This window comes from Branchiostoma floridae, chromosome 8 (genome assembly GCF_000003815.2).
Source record: "Branchiostoma floridae strain S238N-H82 chromosome 8, Bfl_VNyyK, whole genome shotgun sequence".
Taxonomy (NCBI): Eukaryota; Metazoa; Chordata; class Leptocardii; order Amphioxiformes; family Branchiostomatidae; genus Branchiostoma; species Branchiostoma floridae.
Genome location: NC_049986.1, coordinates 5,203,658 through 5,221,167, shown reverse-complemented (window position 1 = coordinate 5,221,167; position 17,510 = coordinate 5,203,658). Strand labels below are relative to the sequence as shown.

The following is a 17,510-nucleotide window of genomic DNA, read 5'->3' as shown; positions in this document are numbered from 1 at the left end:
CATACAACTTTGGAGATTCATATTTTTTATGGCACAAATATGTTTAATGATAGTACACAAGTGTATTCAGCAGTATGCCAAATAGCAGTTACTCAAGCAACTACATGTAGATATGAATTTGGAAATTGTTAGACTTCAGGTAGCACTATACACCTATCACTAATGTCACTAACAAAAGGTAGTGCTACCAGTAATTTGAAACATCTGACCAGTTCTAAAATCATTTCCAGTTACTTGAGTAACTGCTTTTTGGCATATTACCTGGATGTATTATTTCATATTCAGGGGTCATGTGGATTCCTTGTGGTCACTTTTCCTTAACTTTTCTACTTTCTCTGTCAAGTGTACAAAAAAGCATGATTGTGTGTATCTTCTATGTTCTATTTTTAGATGTGGATGAATGTCAACGCCAGCCACGCCCCTGTGCCTACAAATGCCGCAATCTGCCAGGATCCTACAAATGTCTGTGTCCACCAGGTCAGAAGTTGTTGGCTGACCGACGATCTTGTGCTGGCCTCTGGCACCCAGATGACACAGACAAGTAAACTTCTTCTTTTTTTCACCTTTTGTTATTCTGTTTTCTCTTTTTTTTTCTCTTGTATTCACAGCTCTTTCTTTGGTGTCTATTGAGCCTGAGTATTTTACCTATTGTCAATTGAAGAGGTCATTTTGTACATTATGGAATAAGTAATAATTATGGAAAATATAGTTCAAGTATTATAGGAGACAGGATTGTGTTTGTCATAGTACAGTTTTTACTTTGTAATCTGACATGTTACATTTCTTTTTCAGTAATGTTATCAGTACAAGGTCAGGCTGTGAAGCAGGCTACCAGGAAGTAGATGGAATATGTTTAGGTAAGGTGACATTATACAAGCTTTATTGACATGACAAAAAGTACAGTTATATGTTTAGGCCAGGTGACATCAGCTTTATATCCTTCCTGACACACTCAAACCAACATTTCCTTGGTCTACCATGACCTCTGTTTTCCACTTGTGCACATGTCTTTCAGACTTTAAGACAAGACAAAATGTTAATGTAAAAGTGATTTATTTTCTCACGCTCACATGTAATTTTGTTGTGTATGTTGTAGATGTGGATGAATGTGCAGGTCCCAGGTCCAAGTGTCAGCATGAATGTCACAACACAGTTGGCAGTTACCAGTGTCGCTGCCCCGTGGGCTATCGTGTCATGCCTTCTGGAGGAACATGTCAAGGTGAGGAGAAGCCTACCTGTCGTACACCAGACTGTATGTTTGTAACAGACCCATTAAGCCCCACCACCTCTAGCTGGGGCCTCCTTTCTTGGACACTGGACACTTGGGCCCTCAGCAAGCCCTTCAAGCAAAGGGACAGAAAATCAGTTGAAGACAGATGTAATTGTACATGTAATGTTATGTTCAGCCCTGCTGCATTGCCCAAGGAGAAGAGCACAGAACATCCTTATTAACCTGAAGGGGGGGGGGGGTGTTGTTAATGGTTTCTTGAAAAAATACTGTCACAATGGCAGCCAGCTGGCTGAATTTTTGTTAGTGTTCTCTAGATATCTATTTCCTTGTTATCTAGAATATATAAAGAATAAAGATATTGTTCATTGTTATAATGATTTTAATAAATGAAAATTTAAGGTTTTAGAAAAGCATCATGCGTTGATAAGATTTCTTTCTTTTTCTTTCAGATATCAATGAATGTATAGAACAAAATATCAACTGTGGTCCAAACAAGTTGTGTTTTAATCGTCGAGGTGACTATGAGTGTGTGGACTCGCCATGCCCACCTAACTACAGGAGAGAATCCTCCTCGGGGTATGTGTCCTGTACCGTCTTACATGTTCATCTTGTATTGGGTGGGCCAAAAACTGTGAAATGTTCTTCCTACCTATAGCTAGCTATTTACACAGTGAATACTCAAATTTATTAACGAAGCTACCTGTGGGCGAAAGAACCTGTAACTATTGTACTGCAAAACTGGTGGAAGACGTAATACATTTTATTTCCAACTGCCTCTAATGACCAGGAAAGTAAAGAGCTATTCAAAGAGGCCTGCAAAACCCACAAAAAATTGCCAAACGTTTACTGACAGAAACAGAACCATAACCCTGTTAGCATCACATAACCCACTCATAGAAAAAGTGGGACACTTCGTCTTCCACTGCTTCCAGGAAAGAAGTCAAACCCCAAATGCTTAGATTGTAGCTCTCAGCAGTCCATATTATTGCTAGAATAGTCACTTGTTCCCACATGTCACCATTGTTATCTATACCAAAGTCATTTATTTTATGTATGTTTACTATGTATTTTGTATGTGCCATGTTGCAATTAGCCCTCGGGCAAGAACTTGCAAATAAACTTTTGTGAGATGTGAGAGGGGATTAGTGAGAGCACTGCTGCAACCATTTAATCACTCCTCTTAGTTTTCATACACAAACCTGTTAGTTTTGATACACAAAGTTATCAAGAACAACTAAGCATTGTGAAGAGTGTGGGGTTAGCTGACACCTAGATCCTGTTACTTCAGACAGACAAATGTTGTAGAATTTATGTCAGAGTTTGTGTCACAAGAGGTGGGTGAACTTATGACTGTGCTGATTTGTACCTTTTGTGTATGAGAACATTCTGACGCTTGCTGTATTGTCCCTTGTTTAGGTACTGCATACGAGATTGCAACCCGGCAGACTACAAATGTCCAACAGACTATGCTGTGGAATACAAGACCTTGGCCCTTCCCTATGGCATTGATGCTAATCAAGACTTACTACGACTCATAGCTTACTTTGAAGATGGCAGACAGCACCCTAAAACAACATTTTCCATAACTGAGCAAGAGAGTAACTTACCCTTTGCATTACGGCCAGATAAGGGCACGGGTGTACTTTATACATTGAGGCCCTTAAAACAAGCTCGGTCCTTCCAAATGAAAGTTCGTGCTATATCATATGACGAAAGCCGTATTGAGTACCAAACAACATTCATCATTTACATCTCTGTATCATCATACCCTTATTAAATCTTCTTGTTTCATTTGACTGTTGTAATAGACAACTACATGTACATGTAATATGATGTTATTGAGAGATTTGTAGTTGAGATTGCTCCAGGCTTCATCAGTGCATATGGGATTCATACCACCACATTCTGTCAATTATTGTCCTATTATGGCACACAAGCTTAGCGTTAGGGTTTGACAATAACTTTGGACAAAGGGCTTTGGAGAAAGCGATTTTTTTAATGTAATTTTACCAATAGATGCTTTTGAAATTTTTACAGATTTGCTACCTTCTTCAGGCTGGGAATGTGAATTGATGTTGACAGAGGTTCATCTACTTAATATCTTTTAAGTAAGACATGTACATGTATGTATGGAAGCATAGTATCAGAGGATAATGATGTTTTTATGACATAAAATAAGGGGAACTTTTGAAGCCAGTATTACATGCAGCAGATGCTCCTTGGTCCTGATTGAATATCGATGGTAGTTCTTGCTAATGAAACATTTCATCCCTGCTGGCATAGAGAATTACAGTGATGACTAAAATCATGAATTGATGGTATGAGAAGAACCTGAATCAGTAATTTTAGTCTTGCTGTTATGTTACTTTTCACATTTATAAAAGGTTTATTTGTTTCTTGTTGTCATTTTAGCCATCATATATGTGTTTTTTTGTGACGAACAGAACCTGCACATGTATATGTTACAAGTTGTGTTGATGTTAGATGTGATTATTTTTGCGTTGTATACGTGAGGTAACATTGCTGGTATGTATAAAAGATTTAATTTTGAACAGGGTCTGGTGTTCAATGTTACCTGTGTTACAAATACAGGAATATGTAACCTGTGCAGCGTCTTGCTCTTTTTATATTTTTATGATATTCATCATCATGTAAATGAACTTTGGTTTTAAGTTTGTATGCATGAAACTGGTTTGAATATTTTATGTCATATTTAGCATGTTGTATACATTTTCAAAGCTTTGTTGAATTTTTATAACTTGATGCAGTCCAAAACACAACCTTTTAAGAAAACATTGCAGTACACATAGTGATTTTCTAGCACCACCTGTAATGCCCATGTTTAAAACAATTGCAAGCAACTTTCCAAAATATGGAAATATTTAGTGAATTATGGGATCCTAAAATTTTGTTGTTAAATGCCTTTGTAATATGAGATCGCGTGGCGCAGCGGCATCGTGTTTGACTTAGGACCGAGAGGCATTGAGTTCGAATCCTACCGTGTCACCGATCTTGTGCCCTTAGGAAAGGCTTTACTCAGGTGAAAAATGAGTACCTAGCTTCGGCTAGGGCCGTCCCTTGGATAGGACGTTAAATGGAGGTCCCGTGTTTGGGGAGAGCCACACCTCACGCACGTTAAAGAACCCGCTGCACTTGTCGAAAAGAGTAGGGGACCGTCCCGGTGTAATCCCTCTTCGCCTATTGAGTCAGTGAAGTCCAGCTTGCCTAAGCTTGATGTTTCTGACTGGAGAAGAGATAACAGTTATCGCTATGGTCCGCTCTCCATTTTCTTGATGAAATGCCAATGGATTGTGTCTGTTGCAGGAGGTACCAGCAGAGCACTTTTTTTATCCAATAGGATGTGTAACAAAGACTTGTACTAGTTAGTAAAACTAGTTTTATTACTGTCTAGTAAATGCAATTATGGGAACCATCTGATTTCATTGATATAGCTGAAAATACTCAATACTAAAAAAATTCGCATCATCATCTGGTCAGATAGATTGCTCGAATAACTTGTCTCAAATATGAAGTCCCCATCACTTTAACCCCTGTGCAAAGAAGGATTTTAATAGCATAATTTAAATATGCATAATCTCGTTTTAAACTACATACTTTGCAAGTATCAAAGCTTCTCTTCATGAGACAATTGTAGCATTTCCTCAGTTGTTAATGCAAATACTGTACTGGGAGTGACTACATATCGCTAAGATATATAAGTTCGTGATTAAACACAACATATTTGACTGCCCAGCACTAGCTCATGTGCAATGATTGGAACACAACAACAGCTGGCCGTAAAAAAAACACTAATAGAGTACTTGAATTACATGACATTAGAAATACCTTCACAAACACATGAACATAGTGCACACAAACCCTTGAGCACAAGGGAGCTTATATCAAGCTTAAATATCAATATTTACAATACATTTACGAAGCTTGAATGACCCTTTAAAAATGATGATGACTTAAATGATATGTTGAAGGAAACTTGACAGTGCTTAAAGGTGGCGTAAGCATACTTTACAGTGCTTAAATGTTGCTGAAGTGAATGCCACTACGTGCGTTTTACACGGAACCTACTCAAATGTAATGTGATTATAGTATCTAAGAAGACGTAGCTATCGTTAAAAGGTGCTTAAATAGTGCCGATACGCAATGATTAAGCTACTTTAAGCGTGCTCAAAGTTCGGAGTTGGTGCGGTGATTGCATTTCTTCAAACTTTGCAATGATATCCTAGATTGTGTAATTCATATCTAACAATACAAACCATTAGGGCATGTTGATTTGATTATATGGATGACATCCTCTGGAGACTCCAAAACGTTAGCCCTAGGGTTGCGAGTGTAAGGTGCCCCGGTAGAAATCGGATTGTACCCAGGCTACCAAAACGTGTGCGAGAGTACGAATAAAAAACTTGCCTTCATTATGAGATGTAAGTTGAACAAATGACAGAGCAGACAATGGTATCTTAAACAATATAGATTTTTCATCTTTGTTCCTTCACATTTTATTCTTGGACGTGGGACTGACTTTGGACTTCAACATCAGTAGGCGTTTTATATTTCCTTTGCAATTTAGGGCATGTATGTGCTCATTTTGCAGCTGCTTTGTACGATTTACAGTTGTAGCCAAAAAGTTCTCTTGTTTTTGGAAACGGTCGAAAGTTGATTGACACATGCGCGGATGTCACCATTAATTCATTTTTTTAAAATCAAATCAATATGGCAAGTTGTGAAAAATCATAAATCATTGTGAAAAATAAGGAATTGTGGCATTGATGACATCACATCGTCTGCTCGGAGATGATTTACAGCGAGGTTTTCTTTCACCCAACCACAAGCCTGGAGTTGTAGGTCATGTCATTCTAGTATTGGAGTTCAGCCTCGACGTGACGTAATTAAGGACACAGTCTCAGCGCCGTCCACCCATGCGTGATGCCCAGTCTTCCGAACGTGCCATCCACAACGGGCACCCTAATGTCTACATCTGAAACCACCCGTATCTCCATTGTCACTCGTGAGCTGAACCTCTAGATTCTGGAAGGAAAACAATAATGCATGTAACCCTAATAACTTAAAAAGTTATAACCTGGTATATTTGAAGAAAGTGTAAGGGTGTTGAAACTCCTCTGTTCGTAAAATTTCCATCAAGCATGTTGGTAACTGATCATTGTTCTAGATCCAGAGTTCTTGATCAATGACATGGGAAGTCTTTGTTACCTCCGTAAAAACGGGGGTATTGCAATCAGTTGGTGTGTTTGTTGGTTTGTTTTGGTTCTTAGAAATATATGCAAATATTACAGATGGAAGGCCTGCCGTATGAAAGGCGGAAATGGTAGTATGATCCTTGTAGGATTGGATGTATTATTTGGCCCTAATCCAATGTTGTAGACAAGCAGAAAGTGATTTTACGGTGAAAGGAGCATAGATAACCCATGATTACACCCACACACAGCAATGTCAAAATGTATGAGTCGCCGAACTCCAGTTGAGACATTCAACCATACAAACCTTACCTAACTTGTGCTCTAACTCTGCGTAGGATTTGCCTTTAGGCATAGGTGCAAACTTCAGGTCTTGTCTAACGTTGCGTAATTCTTCGAGGTCTACTTTTGGCCCCGCGCGCTCTGGATCAGCAGGCTGCAGGAAAAAACCATTTGCATCACTTAGCGATACAAGAGAACGGCTAGTCAAACATGTAATATTAACGGTGACAAATTTGGTCTCCTGCCTAAGTGCCTCTATTGTGTGAATTAATCCTACTCAGCACATCATAGGAATGACAGCTGTCTATGAATGAATAAATCTTCGTGATGTATGTTTCTCTTCATAGGTTGGTTATTATTATCTTTAACTAGTTTAAGTTAGACTAGAGTAGTTGCTTAGTATACTGTTTACCATTATCTGTATGTCATTTTTTGTCACTTGCAATTAGCCCTCGGGCAAAATTTTCAATAAAACTTATAAACTTATTATTGAAGTGAGGATGTCTGTGATGTGTTGTGTTGTTTGTCTTTGCAGTGCGGTTCTTTTCGAACTGCGCCCGCCCGTCTGTCTCCGCCCGGGAATTACTGTTGTTCTGGCTGTCTGGAAGCTTCCTTCCTAGTTTTCGTTGCAGTTGATTTTCACAGTGCCAGGGTGCTGGCCTGAAGTCAGTCCTCATCAGCTGACAGGAGACTGCTGTTGTGTCCATACTCGACTACCCAATGTTTACTCCTCTAGTGGACCGAATGAGCACTGAAACGAGATCCTCGAACATTGACGTCCGAGCTCTAATTCAATTCAGAGGTATCTAAACATATCTGCATAGGCACATTACTGTGAGGGAGACATCATGCATTTTCTTAAAAATGTTTTCTTTCTAGTTCATTGATAATTACTCTATCGCCTAATTCCCATTTGCAGGGGTGCCTAAGCATTTGCACAAACCCTATGAGATTCGTACAAACATTATGTGGATACGCACGAATCACTATGCGAAAACGTACGAACCTTACGTGACACACGTAATTTGCACAAACCTTAAGCAAACCGGCCGCCGTCGCTACGTTGGGATAAGACGTCTTTCTGAGCGTTTCTACCCGTGATATTCTTATTTCAAAGTGTTGAATGGACATATGCCATAACGACGACGTATTTAAAAACATGTGAGGTACCCTTTGTTCATTTCTGTGCGTCCCATCGTATTTTTTCGTCGCTGAAAATCCCGCTCCGTCTGTCACGTGACCCGGGTAGTAAGTGGCTGATTTTGCGTAAGGTTTGTGCACATCACATAAGGTTCGTACATTTTCGCATAGTGATTCGTGCAAATCGCATAAGGTTCGTGCGTTTTCGCATAGTGATTCGTGCGTATCCACATAATGTTCGTACAAATCTCATAGGGTTCGTGCAAATGCTTAGGCACCCCTGATTTGTTAGTACCCTATCAATGTCGCGGATGACGTATACGTACTTTTTTACTGTCGAACCTTGCATCCGGCTTTGGTCGTGGCGCATCCGGCTTTGGTCGTGGCGCATCCGGCTGTGGTCGTGGTGCCTGCGCGGTGCGTCCTGGCTGTGGGGACCGTGCGCGGGGAGGGGCGGCCCCGGGTAACAGGGCAGCAACGTTGATATTAGCCTGTGGTTAGACAATTACGTCATTTATCTGGTAACAGAGATCTAAAGATACTGTTCTCAGGCCCTGCAACTAGTTTTTAAAAGTATGACATGCTTTCATAGATTTAAAAAAGTGAGAGGCCATTTACATCAGAGCCCACCAACCTTCCCTCAACCGAGACGGGGGCCGATACCGACTGCAAAGCACCTTTGACCGTCACACTTCCGTTCTGGATGTGCGGCTTAGGTTTTGGGTCATCTCAACTTGAGAAGGATCAGAGGACTGATCGAAAGCTTGTTGGTAAGAGCTTTATTTTGTGCACGGATATAAAGTCTTAAAATCGTAACATAATGTTGACTACCGTCACAGATGAACTTACATTGGAAATGTTTAATGATACGAGGAATAGCAAAAAGGTTGTGTTTCCTGTTATGGTCTTGGTGGTATACTCTTTCTATAAATCTTTTCTTTTTTCAGCTGAAACGATCCAAAAAGAACATGCATATTAGAAACTGAACAAAGAAGTTCAATGTTCACTACACAAATTCTTTACGAGAAGACTGGTTTAGATGTCAGATCAACAAACTTGGCAGCCTCATTACTAAAACAAATGGATACCTACTGACTGCAAATAGTTCACCGGATGTATTATTATTGTCATTATTAAAGAGATTTCATACCCTTTTAATTGCCAGCGGCCGATTAAAAATAGACTGGGTCGGCAGGAGTTTGCTAGGGTTGGTCCGGTAACCGGAAACAACATTTTTTCTAGGCCCGATTGAAGTAGGCAATCAACTCATTCTGAACCTTAACACAGAAAGCTTATGTTGTTTGGATGGCTCGGACAACGGATGTCTCTTAATCTTTCGATGTTGTTTTTCTCCAAGGAAAGAAGCTAAACTACAACAAGGTTCTACCGCCTTGATGTTCACCCCACCTACAGTATGACTAGCATACCTGTCTGGCCTGGATACTCCTCGTGGTGGAACCCTTCGGGACACCAGTTGTGGACAGCGCTCTCTGGAACAGGACACAAAGCACACGGAACAGGAAACAAGCCGTGTATCTGATAGACTGGTGTATGAAGTGATTCATCATATGACTGATTTATTATTATGACTGGATTGTGTCGGTAGAACCTTTTTCGCGGACATGACTGAATTGATGTGCTTATCACATACAACGTAATCATTAGTAAATACAAGCAATGATAAATTCTAAAGAAACAGGCTCAACTTAAACCACATCTACCAAGGCTCAGTTGTTACCTGACCACAAAGACTGACATTAACACCGTTTGTTACATCCTAGAATGTCGTCTATCCTAAAAGCGCTTTTAGGATAGAAGCGCTTTTAGGATAGACCGGCATCCAAAATGTGCTTCTATCCTAAAAGCGCTTATGGGATATCCAGAACACGTCGCAAGCGAGGAGCGCATTCTGGATATCCTGAATGAGCTTCTGTCGGAGCGCATTCAGGATAAGCCAGTGTGTTTATCCAGAACGTGCACTTGTGGGAGGAGCTTAGTGTCTTAGGAGGCGGAGACTATCTTGTATGTGATTTTTCGTAGTCAACCTGAGGCCGCCATCTTTGTTCTCCCACGAGGTCACTTCCGGGTTTGATTGTGATAGAAGATCGCATATACTTTCACCAAATCAACGTAGTTTGCACAAACCAAATCATTCGGGGGGGACCCCGTGGCCCGATCTAACCCTCACATAATCACGTAAAATCTAGGTTCAGCGCTTGCTTTATAAACTGCGTATTTCCATCACGTAGATTACGGCAGGTGTCGCGAGGTCGAACTAAATATGGAAACTTTGGTTGAAACAATCGCCAGAAGTGACCGCTGTCATTTTCTCGTGACGTGTTGACTGCATGGACCCAACACACCGAGGTAGTATCGCTATCTCCGGTTCGATAGTTCGAAACAAAACCAGAAGCTGAAATTCAGCAAACCATTAACAAAGTCAACCTGCACAGGAGAAGACAGATGTCGGCCGCCTTCGACAGGAGCGCATTCAGGATATCCAGAATGCGCTTCTTCGCTTGCGACGTGTCCTGGATATCCTAGAAGCGCTTTTAGGATAGACGCAGATTTTGGATGCAGATCTATCCCAAATATGCTTCTATCCCAAAAGCGCTTCTAGGATATCCAGAATGCGCTCCTTCGCTTGCGACGTATTCTGGATATCCCAGAAGCGCTTTTGGGATGAAGCACATTTTATCCCAGAAGCGCTTTTTAGGATAGACGACAAGATACTTTTCTTGTTAGACGAACATCTGCTTCTATCCCAGAAGCACTTTTGCGATAGAATACAACCTGGGAACTGAATGGCTTGGGGAATTGATGATCAATGTGCAGCTGGACGTTTTCACTGACTGTCATCATGTTTTATTATGGTACATTTTGTAATACATTTTATATGGTACATTTTGTAGTACATCTTGGGATGCACTATTGAGACTTGCTTTCTGTGTCTTCCATGCACAATTAGATTGATGAAAATCATATAGTGAGAATCAAAAGGACAAAATAGTGTTTAATCTGCATGGAATTAAGTTTGATAAATGTCCCATTACCTGTGTAGTACACTGTATACATATTGTATTCAGCAGTGTATAATTACCTCTGTGCATTAACTTGCAATAAAGATAACTTCCATTAGAAGATTTGTCATCTTTTCTTTTCATATCCATGAAGGAAAAATAAAAGCTACTATACAGTACGACAGGGCTTTGAGAAATTTCATCACTAACTAAAAAGACTGTTGCAGATATATATATCATCACATTCAGTCCCTCCATGCTTTTATTTCAGAAACAAGATGTCTTGAATAAATGACTCTAAATGGTGGAATTCGCACATCAGGCCAGCATTCAGCGCAATTATCGCAAGTAGACTGTCGCGACGTCTCGCGATCGCGAGGTCGAACCAAATATGGAAACAATCACCGCTTGCGGTCCTGTCAATCACCATGATTGACGGCGACAAAGAAGCGCGTCTGGGATATCCTGAATGCGCTCTGGCTTAGGGCGCTTTTAGAATAGAAGCACATTTAGGATGCAGGCTTATCCCAGAAGTGCTTCTATCCTAAAAGCGCTTTTGGGATAGAGCACATTTGGGATAGTACACCGTTCTATTGCTGCTGATGCTGGAGTGTTTGAAAGATAGGTCTTGTGTGTGTCTAAGTGTTTGTGTGTGTGTGTGTGTGTGTGCGTGCCTGTGTGTGTGTGTGTGTGTGTGTGTGTGTGCGTGCGTGCGTGTGTGTGTGTGCGTGCGTGCCTGCGTGTGTGTGCCTGCCTGTGTGTGTGTGTGTGTGTGCGTGTGTGTGTGTGCGTGCCTGTGTGTGTATGCGTGCGTGCCTGTGTGTGTGTGTGTGTGTGCCTGTGTGTGTGTGCGTGCGTGCGTGCCTGTGTGTGCGTGCCTGTGTGTGTGTGTGTGTGTGCGTGCCTGTGTGTGTATGTGTGTGTGTGTGTGTGTGTGTGTGTGTGTGTGTGTGCAATATTGGTGTCATTTCAATATCTTTTGCAAATTTGGCTCTTTGTAATGCATGTCGGAATTGCCCTTCACTTCTTTACTCTCCAAGCTGAGGTTAGGCTCCGGTTGTTTTTTATATCGTTTTTTAGTCGTTTTTATCGGGCTTTCTATTTTGTATAGTATGTTGTATTATCAAAACCGAACTGGCGTACTTGAAGAAAAATGGCAAAATAGAAAGCCGGATAAAAACGCTTAAGAAAAGTTTCAAAAACCGCCTGAGCCTAACCTCTGCTTGGAGAGTACCACTTTTTGTGCCCCCAAGACAACCTGACAAACTCAATTTTGTAGTGGGGGTAGAGATTTGACGTTTGGAATACAAATGTGTTTTGACTTGGTTTCAAAGCCACTATCACTATCTCGATAGTCATATTTGGCTTTGATAGATAACGTCTGATGCGTACACAATATAAAACCATTTTCCTCGCCCTAATGACGGACTACAGTGACAGACGTAATACGTTGTAAGCCGTGCTGAATTAGCCCACATATGACAAGGCAGTACGTATGGAGTGAAATTTCTGTGGCCCTCAGGACCGAAGTCTTCACTAACCTCGCCCATGTCCTCCAGGAGAAGTAATGACGTAATGGTGGTAAACAGATAAACAAAGCCCTCGCTCTAATTGACGAGATCTCAGGCTCACCAGACAGCACACTCTGACCAGTACGTATCCGCTGTATGGAGGTGCTTGTTGGCACTGGGTGCAGTTTAAGGACGTCATTGACTAAATTAGGTCTCCCTCAAACTCAGTAGCGTTTGGTATGTCCTCTCCGACCACATTCCAAGCGTTCTGGCTGAAGGGTGTGCTCAGAAGAATTATTTTAGGGAGCGTTATCCTAACGGTCTGCGGAGTCCTATCGGGAAGGCGATAGTTGGGGTGTCAGTGTCATATCAAGGTTGTCGGGACCAACATGTGGACATTTGAGCTTGGTTGAGAATGTTCGCCTATCTATATGTGATCATATGTTTCATGTGGTCCAACTAAATTGAAAGTATGCACCCTCCAGGTATCCTCATAAGGCCACAGCAAGTAAATCTTATGGATGACATCCTCCAGACACTCCAGATTTAGTGAGATAGCGCGAAAAAAACAAGAGTTCGGAGACCTTATACCTCCATGAAATATTCTGATTATGCAAATGACTTTCACATCTTACGTACACCTTTAACTAACTTACACAGGTCACACTACTGACAGTCCAATCATTTACTACATGACACTTTCACATTAATTTTATGCAGCATTATGCAAATTAGGGACTTAATTGCATAATTGGCATCTGCTAATCTTCCACCTACCACAAACTACCCATGTTACAGGTATTTGAGTCCTAGAATGGAAAACACTATAAATATAGATTTTCCTCATTAAGTATGCAAATTAAGTCCACATTTGCATAACTTGCACTTCATTATACAGATCTCTGTAACCTGCATGCTAAATATCATGGAAATCCATTGTTCCTATGCTCCATTATGCTCCTTGGAATATTTTGACAAAATTGCTACTGCAGCTCCAGGGCAAGTTGCTAAGGGACCTAAACATACACCACTTCTTCCTTGCATCAAAAGCTATCTGCCACCAAAAAAATCAAGACCATAGCATGTCCAGGTTGAAAGATACAAAAAAATGAAGTTCTGCTGCAGTACCAAGGTCACATACCAGAGGCCCAAAATTGACCCTGACCTTTGTCTTCTCAAGTCCTACCCACATACTAAGTATCATTTTAATCCATCAAGAGGTTCTTGAGTTATGCTGACCACAAATATCCGGACACACAGACACACCAAAAACTATACCTCCATCTTTCATGGAGGTAACATGGCGGACAAAAAACAAGATTCCTAAATTTTCAAATTTTGAGACCATAAACCTTACAAAACAATAATCGAGGCGACAAAACATGATATCACAAGCAGCAGATCTTTTTTTCCTGTATTCAACATCATTATCTGTCCTTATAGTTGTGTATCCATCTCAAATAAGTAGAAGTCTAGAATGATTGTAGAAAGACATTGTCCTACCATCATTGGCAGCTACTACGCTGGGTATTCATATGGGATGGAACATCTTAGACTGTCAACATTTAACTGTCCTTGCGCTTGTCATACCAGCAGGGATGGCAATTATACTAGATACTCGTATGCACATGATATACTGTCAAATAACTAGAAAAAATCCAGAAAAAAGCTTGTCTTACTATCACGGGTAGCAACTATTCTGGATATTCAAATGCGATTGAACACCTTAAAGACTGTCTACACATGCAATAAAACACCAAAGCTAAGGGGTATTTGAATTCTAGGATACCATACATGACTGCCTCATAATCGTACTGTGCTCATACTGATGTATCCAACAGTCCTTTATCTAATGATATCCATTTGTCACTGAAACAACTTTGAAAAAATGAATTGATAAAACCTTCAATCATTGTACAAATAGTTTTGATCCAGTGGCAACATCACATTCATAATGTTTTGCAAGAAGAATTTAAAAAAAAAGTGTATCCCTATCTGTAGTTTATACAAAAGTCACTGCATACAGGGTGTTTTGCAACAAAACCGATAGACGTTTACGACATATTTGTCAATTCAGGGCGTGTTGGTTTTCTTTTTTTTCAAATCAGGCGAAAATTAATGCGTGCGCTGATGTCATACATAAAATTTACTTGCTATGGCCTAATTGGTAATCTCAGCAGATAAAAATCATATCATAGGTTTTCTCCTTAGTTTGGGTTTGTGCTCAAAATTTTCCCGATATATCGGCCGAGTACTTCCTCGTAATGCGGTCTTATCGCCTGATTACCCAGATAAGTTCCGGTTCGGAATTTGATTTGACCGAATAGCCAAATAGTCCCTAAGAATAAGACGCAAATCAGAGGTTGTCTCTATAGTTTTGGCTCTAGATTTTCCGGCTATCGCTTTAGCAATCTTGTATACTTCTCCAAATGCTTGTTGTTCGTAGCGTTTTATGGTGTCGGAGATTTGATCGTGCGGCGAACACATCCTGGTATTAGTGCGCGATAGCAGTAAAGCGTTTCTTCGTCTGATTACCCAGATCGTGCGTTTTGGCTGTTTTAGCGCCATCGAAGCTCGCGGAAATCGTATCGGATAACTTTTCTTCCTTTTTACTCAGAATACAGAAGAAGTCTTGACCTTCATTGCCATATTAGTCATTATCCCAGGAAAACTCATTTTTACCGTGTAGCGGCCTATAAAAAATGACCACAAATTAGCAATTTTGGGGTGAAAATCTTATTTTTCTATGGTTTTACCAAAAATAACATTTCTACAGAAAATGTCAAATGAGTCTGTCGGTCAGCGACAAGGCACCCTTTTCTATCGGAAACAGTGAATTGTCCGAAAAACGATGTTTTGAGAAGCGCTAGTACTTTTTTCAGAGACAGTCAGATCGGCCCCGAATCGTAAAAAAACTCCGAACCGAGACTAAAGCATTTTCGCGCCTCAAGGCCGAAGAACACAGTATTTCTGCGCGACCCCCGTGGTCTATGACGCAAGGGGAAAAAAGAAGTGCGACCGAAATCTTAAACCGTAGGTAAACACTGTCACGTGAAATACAGCGAGGCATGAACTTTGCTATATGGTAGTATAGTGAGTCGACTTTCAGGCCGCATGTGGGAGATTGTGATGTTTGTCCATTTATTGTATCAATGCGCGTGACCTTTACAGCTGATTGCCTCGGTGAGTCGGCTGAATGTCCACATTACCCCCGCATGGTCTAAGCCTGGGTACCATCTGGGTAGTAGTTCGCTCCTATGATATTCTCGCTCCTGGTACAGCAGGGAAGCTCTTATTAGTGTCAGATAGAAACGACTGTATTTAGTGTATAACAAACGCCGGAGCGAACTACTTTCCGTGTGGTACCCAGGTTAAAATGGTCTCATCAAAATTATTTAAAAAAAAAAAACATAACTTTCTTTCGTTTTTAGTTATTTTGTAGCTAGAACCATCCACTTCAACGTATACACTTGTCGTGGCTCGAAAATAGATAATACTATAACGTCATCCGCGTCGACATTCCGCGGCTCAACAGGCAGGCGTGACGTCATCACCCTGGCCAGGTAAAGACCCACTTTCACCTCTCCAGGCGCTCAGACGGCCCCAGACCCCGGCTCTTTCGCACTAGGTCGATGCGGACGTGCGACCAGCATGTCCTGGTGCTAACATCTGGCGGTCTTTCCTTGGTCTAAAAAAAATAGGCGTAAATTACCCTGGCGTAATGCATTCCAATGGGGCCCAGGGTAATTTAAGGGCCCTTAAGAGCCGCGACGCGATACGCGATCGCCATGGGTGCCCAGCCGTGCGCCTGGCGTAGGCGCTCCGGACGGGCACCGTAGTCTGGGGCATAGATGTCTCTATCTCGACATATATTGCCATGATACATTCCGCGGCTCAACAGGCAGGCGTGACGTCATCACCCTGGCCAGGTAAAGACCCACTTTCACCTCTCCAGGCGCTCAGACGGCCCCAGACCCCGGCTCTTTCGCACTAGGTCGATGCGGACGTGCGACCAGCATGTCCTGGTGCTAACATCTGGCGGTCTTTCCTTGGTCTAAAAAAAATAGGCGTAAATTACCCTGGCGTAATGCATTCCAATGGGGCCCAGGGTAATTTAAGGGCCCTTAAGAGCCGCGACGCGATACGCGATCGCCATGGGTGCCCAGCCGTGCGCCTGGCGTAGGCGCTCCGGACGGGCACCGTAGTCTGGGGCATAGATGTCTCTATCTCGACATATATTGCCATGATACATTCCGCGGCTCAACAGGCAGGCGTGACGTCATCACCCTGGCCAGGTAAAGACCCACTTTCACCTCTCCAGGCGCTCAGACGGCCCCGGACCCCGGCTCTTTCGCACTAGGTCGATGCGAACGTGCGACCAGCATGTCCTGGTGCTAACATCTGCGGTCTTTCCGTGGTCTAAAAAAAAATAGGCGTAAATTACCCTGGCGTAATGCATTCCAATGGGGCCCAGGGTAATTTAAGGGCCCTTAAGAGCCGCGACGCGATACGCGATCGCCATGGGTGCCCAGCCGTGCGCCTGGCGTAGGCGCTCCGGACGGGCACCGTAGTCTGGGGCATAGATGTCTCTATCTCGACATATATTGCCATGATACATTCCGCGGCTCAACAGGCAGGCGTGACGTCATCAGCCTGGCCAGGTAAAGACCCACTTTCACCTCGCCAGGCGCTCAAACGGCCCCAGACCCCGGCTCTTTCGCACTAGGTCGATGCGGACGTGCGACCAGCATGTCCTGGTGCTAACATCTGCCGGTCTTTCCTTGGTCTAAAAAAAATAGGCGTAAATTACCCTGGCGTAATGCATTCCAATGGGGCCCAGGGTAATTTAAGGGCCCTTAAGAGCCGCGACGCGATACGCGATCGCCATGGGTGCCCAGCCGTGCGCCTGGCGTAGGCGCTCCGGACGGGCACCGTAGTCTGGGGCATAGATGTCTCTATCTCGACATATATTGCCATGATACATTCCGCGGCTCAACAGGCAGGCGTGACGTCATCAGCCTGGCCAGGTAAAGACCCACTTTCACCTCGCCAGGCGCTCAAACGGCCCCAGACCCCGGCTCTTTCGCACTAGGTCGATGCGGACGTGCGACCAGCA

General features: G+C 42.3%; 2 protein-coding genes across 4 annotated transcripts in view; one reads left to right on the top strand and one right to left on the bottom strand.

The window, feature by feature from the left end:
• LOC118421584 (hemicentin-1-like) overlaps positions 1-3,829 on the top strand; it is a gene marked incomplete in the record, with an annotated part of 101,841 nt that extends 98,012 nt beyond the window's left edge. Inside the window, 5 exon segments of the mRNA XM_035828931.1 lie at positions 391-541; positions 793-857; positions 1,097-1,219; positions 1,681-1,807; positions 2,648-3,829. Coding sequence (XP_035684824.1) covers positions 391-541; positions 793-857; positions 1,097-1,219; positions 1,681-1,807; positions 2,648-3,008 — 827 coding nt within the window.
• A 782-nt stretch (positions 3,830-4,611) lies between these two features.
• LOC118421585 lies at positions 4,612-12,707 on the bottom strand. Of its 3 annotated transcripts, none has more exons than XM_035828932.1 (5): positions 12,425-12,707; positions 9,291-9,407; positions 8,190-8,354; positions 6,749-6,877; positions 4,612-6,274 (listed from the first exon to the last, which is right to left on the bottom strand). In XM_035828932.1, exons 1-5 carry the CDS (start codon positions 12,431-12,433, stop codon positions 6,212-6,214), a joined length of 483 nt encoding a protein of 160 aa, XP_035684825.1. In that variant the 5' UTR covers positions 12,434-12,707; the 3' UTR covers positions 4,612-6,211. The 3 variants fall into 3 exon arrangements, with proteins under 3 accessions (XP_035684825.1, XP_035684827.1, XP_035684826.1); XM_035828934.1 differs by having other exon boundaries at positions 9,291-9,353; positions 12,425-12,677; XM_035828933.1 differs by having other exon boundaries at positions 6,754-6,877; positions 12,425-12,675.
• Between the last annotated feature and the right edge of the window lie 4,803 nt (positions 12,708-17,510).

Coding starts and splice junctions, on each gene's coding strand:
- LOC118421585 (XM_035828932.1), bottom strand. Junction 8,355..9,290: donor GGAGTATCCAGGCCAGACAG/GTATGCTAGTCA, acceptor GTCTAACCACAG/GCTAATATCAACGTTGCTGC. Junction 6,878..8,189: donor CAAGGTTCGACAGTAAAAAA/GTACGTATACGT, acceptor TTTTTCCTGCAG/CCTGCTGATCCAGAGCGCGC.